Source organism: Microtus pennsylvanicus, chromosome 5 (assembly GCF_037038515.1).
Source record: "Microtus pennsylvanicus isolate mMicPen1 chromosome 5, mMicPen1.hap1, whole genome shotgun sequence".
Lineage (NCBI taxonomy): Eukaryota > Metazoa > Chordata > Mammalia > Rodentia > Cricetidae > Microtus > Microtus pennsylvanicus.
This window is the reverse complement of record NC_134583.1, coordinates 111,757,910-111,765,102: the sequence shown is the minus strand read 5'-3', so window position 1 is coordinate 111,765,102 and position 7,193 is coordinate 111,757,910. Positions and strand designations below refer to the sequence as shown.

At 40.4% G+C, this 7,193-nt stretch overlaps 1 protein-coding gene across 2 annotated transcripts in view; it reads right to left on the bottom strand.

Moving 5' to 3' along the window:
* Positions 1-321: 321 nt before the first annotated feature.
* Positions 322-7,193, bottom strand: part of A1cf (APOBEC1 complementation factor) — a 77,446-nt gene continuing 70,574 nt past the window's right edge. For both annotated transcript variants that reach the window (XM_075973833.1, XM_075973834.1), the window contains exon 12: positions 322-5,297. In XM_075973833.1, the coding sequence (XP_075829948.1) occupies positions 5,146-5,297 (152 nt within the window). In that variant the 3' untranslated portion in view covers positions 322-5,145. The remainder of the gene's footprint in view (positions 5,298-7,193) is intronic.

Below are 7,193 nucleotides of genomic sequence, written 5' to 3'. Positions count from 1 at the left end.
ATTTGTTCTCAGGGGACAGTTTACTGATGAAATTTTCCTTTCACTTAGGATTAGCAGATACCCCCAGGCTAATGTTGACTTCAGTACACAAGAACCTGTCTGAAGGCTCTTTCTCTCTCTTTTTAGTTTCTGGGTATTTCTTTCACTTTCTTGGTTGACTGGAAAATGGCACACACTCCTGGAGGATGCACTCTGAGGAAGTGACATATACATGCAGGCTGAGAACTAAGCAAGTGTACATGTGATTCTGAACCAATTGCATGCTTACTGAGAAAAAAAAAACCTTTCGTTTTCAGGGAAGAAAAACATTAGCAACCCATGTTGATAATTATTAAAACTTTATTATGGAACTGAAAAATTCAATTAAAACCATATCACCATTCTGAAATTCCACAAAATTGCATCATTTCTCATTTTTATTGATTTATGATTCTAAGGTGACCAGTATATTTGTATTTTCCAAAGCAATGATCATTTTCCAAATAAGAGAATGATATAATTTTACCATACTAGTTATATTATTTAGCTCTATAAAACATTGTACTCAAAGTACAAAAATAAGTGCTTTATGCACACTCTTTAATACTGTTTTTTAAAATTTATCTTTCTTTTGGTACTCTAGATAAATCCATATAAATAACAATAAAATGAAAAGAATCAGGGGGTTGTTAACACCTGAAAAATGGAGGTACAGTTTGCTCTTAGCTTCCTTTTCACTAAAAGATAAGAGAAGATAATATCTGACTATATTGCAGCCATGAAACTCCATTTAAAAAAGAGATTTCTACAAGGGAATGCACTAAAATTACCAGTGATTAAATATTTAAACCAAGATAATGATGATTGATTTAAATAGACATATTTGCAGTTTGAGCTCCCAAATATCTCCTAGGAATTAAAATAACAAGTTTCAAAATAAAATTGTGTATTTGCGAAAGGTACAAAGACTGTGTTGCAAATCATTTAATGCAAAACATGAAGATGTGGCTTGTTAAATAGATTTTTGAATTTTAGAAACACAAATAACTTAGAAAACAAAAATACTTAATGGCCAAAATGCTTTCAAGTAATGAAGCCTGGTGCCGATTGATGGGCACCGTCGATCACTTTGTACATCCCTCACAGCCATACTTAAAAGTTTTCCAGGAGCTAAACCTTTGTTGTCTACTTTTGTATAGTTTTTGATACTTTTCTGGGGAGAAATACTTGAAAACTCATTTGACTTAAAAAAAAAGCAATCAATTGCTCAGATTGGGTGGGACTGCTGGAAGCGTAAGGGTTCAGGGTAGAACTGGCTTATTTTGGGGATTCTGATCAAGTGGCAGAAACTACTAACTTATCCAGTCATGTTCAATTTTGAAAACTGCACAATGGGCCCCCGATAGTTTGCCCACTGCAGAGAGGAGCAGAAACTTGTGTGTTTGCATTCATTGTTTCTGGAGGAGGGGTCAGTGCGTAGTAAACAAAGAGCACAATAAATAGAGACCACATCTGTCATGAATGAACAGGTGAGTCAGCCAGCACAGCTCGTAAAATTCTCAACATTGGTAAAGGCAATAGACAGAGGGCAAGAGTTTCACGAACATAACCAGTTGGTGCTATTTTCCATTACAAAGTCATGAAGCCTTGTATAGGAGAAGGGGAAGAGTTTGGAGAGGAAGCTGAAAAGCAACAGGATGAGTGAAGTTGGATGCAAAGGAAATTGTGTTCGGGAACATTCCTGAAGCAGAGGGGAAAAGGAAGATGGAAACATTTACACAGGAAACTCTCTAGTTTAAGGTATCATTAGCTTAACTGAGGGAAAGAAGGAATCAACGAAAGCTCTGAGACTCTTCTGGCACCCTGTGAATCTTGGTAGGGTAAGAAAACATTCCCAAGAGCCATCTTTTATCTTGTCCCCATGTCCAGCCTGGCCTAGATGTGCCGGTTCTGCCATTTGAAGGTGGGACTCAGGTCCACAGTCCGGGGAGAGGGAGAGGAAAATGGGGCTCAGAAACAAGCAGGTGAGAGGGATCCATAGAGGGAGGGTGGCTCTCAGACACCTGGCCAGAGAGGTGATGCATTCATTCCTTTAGATCACTGTGGTCCTGCACCAGTTAGCCACTGAGCTGGCTAATCCAAGCTGTGCCTGCCCTCTGACCAGCAGGATGTCTTGAAAATTAATTCAAACGGAAAACAATAGATAAAGCATTTTGCTGTTCTATGTGACTGAAAAAAAATTAAAAACCTTTATATTATGTAGCAACTTATGACCCTCCTTTTTGGATATTTTTCGACGTTGCTGTTTTCTTAGATGAGGTAGTTTGCCAGCCGCATTTTGAGAAGTCTGTTTGGCAGTATCTTGTGTTGACTTCGGGACACACCTTAAGTCCTCTAGGACAGTTTCTGTTTACTGCAGTAGCTGTTGCTCCTCTTGATTTACTGAGGGTGTGGGATGGAAAAACTGAATGGAAAGCAGTTGACAGGGGGCAAAGAGAGGCTCCGTTTCACCTGGTTCCATTTACTCTATTCCAAGTAACATCCAGCAGATTTTATCAACACACTATTACTTGCCAGACTTTTAAAAACCAAACGCTAATTTGTTAGATTTTTTTCAAAATGATTTAGTTCAGGGTCTTTTGCCTGTTTTATTTGGTTGCCCTGCTGATTTGAAGTTTTTTTTTTTTATGAAGAACTAAGAAGTATGCAGGGAAGAACCAGGAAAATGGATTAGAAGTCAGAAAGGCAGGCAGGGTTATTGCTTATTTACTAACCTAAAGTATAAATGATATGCAAAACTAGCCTTTGGTTTGATACTTGATCTTTTCCAAGCTTATCTTTGAGACAGGCGTGGTAGTGTAAGCCTGCGGTGCCAGCCAAAGCCAGGAGACTGAAGTGTTTGAGGTTAGCCTGAGCTGCAAGAATAGAGTCTGTCCTAAAACTGTTTAAAAAAAAGAAAGAAAAGGAAAACAACAACAACAACAACATAAAACAACTAAAGTCCAATAACAACACCTCCACCCAAAACGACAATCCATTTTCTCTCTTGATCCAAGCTCATTACACCCAAACTTGGCCTATCAGGGTAGCAACACACGGACACTTTCAATAAATATATCCTAGTGGAATTTAAAATCTTCTCTATATGTTGCTATCACAAAGTAATAGCCACCCACCCCACAAGTCATTCCATCTGTCTGCTCCGTGGTACACAGATCAGCCCCAGGGAGGCAGAGGTCAGGCCTGAACCCACGACACTCTCACCTAATTGGCATGTGACCCTTCAGGTATTTTGGATGTGCCACCAAATTCAGGCGTTCCTATGCTCAGTGACACAATGATCCGAGGAAGAAAGTATAAACCAGAAAATCCAGAGCCTTCCAGAGTTTCAGTGGGAGGGTCTTGGCTTTAGATGCCCTGCTGGAATTCCTAGAACCTGAAGGTTCTGAAACATTCAACCATGATTGACATTTCCTTGGCTCTGAATGGAATTTGTCTTGATTTTAGATTCCAGAATTCCATTAAGGAGTTGACAATATTTTCTGCACCTTTGTGTTGGCTTACCCTTGAGTTCCACAGACTTTCATGTGGGCCATTTTTTTTTTAAAAAATGGGAATTCTAGTGCTATGTCCCCTAAATCGCTAATGAAATGGGAGTAGTGTTTGGATTCAGTACTGGATTTTGACTTTCTGTTTTGAACATATATATTCTGTACCAAAGCCTCACATCCTTTTACTCTCCATCTCTGACTCTATCACCCCCATCACATCACTGTCAGATGTTCTGAATATTCAGGAACATTTTGGCAAATAGCACTTTTACTAAACTCTGAAGGGATGGTCTCTTAGCAACCATTGTAAGTATCCTGGTGCCCCTTGGGAACCTGGCACAATCACCCCTCAGCATATGGCAACCAGTTCCCTGATTATATGCAAGTGCAAAGGTCCCTTTAAGAGACAAGCTCCGCCCACTCCCAAGCTTAAGCACTTGCATGCTCTCTCTCCTCTCTTCCCCAGCTGTTCTGCACATATTGAAAGATGATCAAAAGAATGGAAGGACACTGTTGCTTGGTGGATTTAATATGAACCAGGTAGAGAATTCGACGTTAACCTCAAGTTAATATAACTGTCTGGAGCTGGGTGTGGTGTTGTGCATCAACTCTCTCAGCACAGGGATGGGAGAGAAAGGAGGCTCACAAATTTGAGGTCAGCCTGGGCTACAGAGTGAGGAAAGCAAACCAAGTTCCCTTTTGTCTTTGAAATGACTTTTTGGTCAGTTTCTGATTATGAAAATATCATAGTGTATTACGTAGATCTGATTTACTTTACCAGCGTTTGAGTTTAGCAAAATGAGTCTGGGATCACAGAAAACAGTATGGACAAGTAAGGATTTCCAGATGAGAAAAAGTCGTTTTTCACTGTAGTGCTTGGTGTTGGCACAGCTTCTATGGTTCGAGCAGCCTTGGGCAGGGCAGGGATTTTGAAGCAAAAGAGTGGTTTACGGTGTTGAATAAATACAGGGCTTAGATTGTCTCAAGCATATCTGAAACACATCATATTGATTTCTAGGAAGTGCCGGAGGCTGCAGGTATAGGAAGATGCTGATCTTTGACATATTGAGGGGAGAGAATTTCTAGACTAAAAGTGATAATGAAATCTATACCATTTCAGACAGTTTTCATGAGCTTAGGCCTGGGCTTACCCTGTAGGCGATGGTGAATACCTCGTACAAAGCCTCCTGCTTTCCTATGGTCTCTTGATTTTGTGAGTGCTGTTTCAGCTCTGAGCCAGTGACTGAGACACGAGTTTTCCTGTCTACGCCTTGCTGCTGACTGCCTAGCTCATTCTGGGCCCCAGTTCCTGGTACAAAGAGAGCTTACACTAATTTGTTAGGGTTTTTATCACCTTCCTGAGACATTCAGGATCTTTGGAAGAATAACTTTTGCTGTTAGTGGCTCTTCATATTTCTTTTAAGCAAAAGGCTCCATAGATTTGATTTTGTTGAGGAATAAGATTCACATTTCACGAGTAATACAGTAAGTCATGTCGTCTCAGTAAAGGCATTGCTTTGGGGAAGTTATGACTTATGACCACAAGGGATCTGGTTCGAGGTTCGTATCATCTACCGAGCATTCTGGGAGTCTTATTCTTAGAGGAAAGGAATCTTCAGAAGGCTCCATACGCGTCTCCTCGGGTAGTCACTGCAAAAGTAGGGTAGACCTCATAGGCTGTATATGCCGCTAAGTCTTGTCCAAGTGTCACTGCTTGCTTGAGTTGAGCTGCAGACACAGGGGCAGCGGCACCGGGGACAGCATATCCTGGAGGAGGAGGCAGAGAGAATTTATGAAAGGAATTCAGATTTCCTCCTTCTCTGGAACGTTGTGTCTTTCAGCAATATGGAAAATTGGCATTTGCTTAAAACAAAAGATATGTATGATGAAAATGTACTCGAGAGGATGCAGTTGTGAAGAATAGCAATGGTGGCGTTGTTTGGTTTGGTTTTGCTTTTATAGGTTTTTTTGACACAGGGTCTTTTTTAAAGCCCTTGCTAGCTATCCTGGAACTCACACTTGAACCAGGCTGGTCTGAAACTCATAGAGATCCACCTGCCTCTGCCTCTTGAGTGCTGAGATTAAAGACAAACACCACCTAGCTGGAATACAATCGGAAGATTGAAGATGGCGTTCTCCAGGGAGAATCAACTTCCCTGTGTTAGGCTTACTTCACCTCAGCAAATAGAGACCTCAGAGAGAGGGTCCAGTGAACAGAAAGGTACCCTATGTTGCTGACTAGCAATACAGAACTTTCCCAGGGATGTGTCTACAGGAATGCATATGTGACGCAGGCTGTTGAGGAGCTGGCAGGGCATATTAATGGTAGATTCCTTGGGTCTGGTTCTGTTGAACCCTCTATTGGCCTAAAAACTCACACTTAAAATATTAAAAATATCAGGGCATGGTGGTTCATGCCTTTAATCCTAACATGCCCAGAACAATTGCAGGAGGATCTCTGTGAGTTTGAGGAAGTCTGGTCTACATAGAGAGTTCCTGGACAGCCAGGGCTAGAGAGAGAGACCTTGTTTCAAAATAAATTAATAAATAAAATAAATAAATAAAAAACAAAAACTTCCTTCACACAATATGAATAACTAGAGACCGGTATTCCAGTAGAGGAGATAGTATATTACTTTTACAGTGGCTTAATTATCACCACAACACAAGTAATTTTTTAAAAAAGATTTTTTTTGGTTAAACACTGTGATCTGGCTTATTTTTATCTATTACAAATGCATAAAAGACCCCTCATCACAAGAACCCTGAGAATTACATTTTTGGTTTGCTTTAGAAAAGTAACACGAACCACACTAAAAAAGTCTTGAAATTGGCACAAACCATTGTTGTAATGTTGCAAGAACAGTTTGAAAAGTTCAGTAACTAATGGGGTTAGCCTTGGACTCATGGAGAACTGGAAAAGCTATCTCACTTTACCAACACAAAGACACCTCTTCTTTCTGTTTTTGGATGAAAAGCTAAGCCTGCTTTCCCTGGCACTCTGGACTTTTCCCCCATTTCCTTTCTGGAAGCTGCCGAGATTTACAGCCAGCTTGCCTGTTATCTGTCTATCTGTCTGTCTGTCTATCTACCTGTCTATCTATCATCCGTCTGTCTGTCTACCTGTCTACTTGTCTGCCTATCTGTCTATCTATATCTATCTATCTATCTATCTATCTATCTATCTATCTATCTATCTATCTATCTATCTATCTATCTATCTATCCATCCATCCATCCATCCATCCATCCATCCATCCATCCATCCATCCATCCATCTATCTATCTATCTATCTATCTATCTATCTATCTATCTATCTATCTATCTATCTATCTATCTAACTGATCTTAACCTCTAATGTACCTGTCCTCAAGCTTTCATTTGAATTCATTTCTAAATTCTTACATTAAACAGACTAAGAACCTTTAATGGGAACCTCAACTTATCTGATAACACTGTTTCAAGAGATGAAGAGATGAGGTAGTGGGGCTAGAGAGAAGGCTCTGTGACTGACCACATACTGTTCACACAGTGGTTGGACTTTGATTTGCAGCACTCATGCTGGGTGCCCAACCACTTGCAACTCCAGCTTCAGTGGATCTAACACTTTTGGCCGCTTCAGGAACCTGCATGCATGTATACACACACACACACACACACACG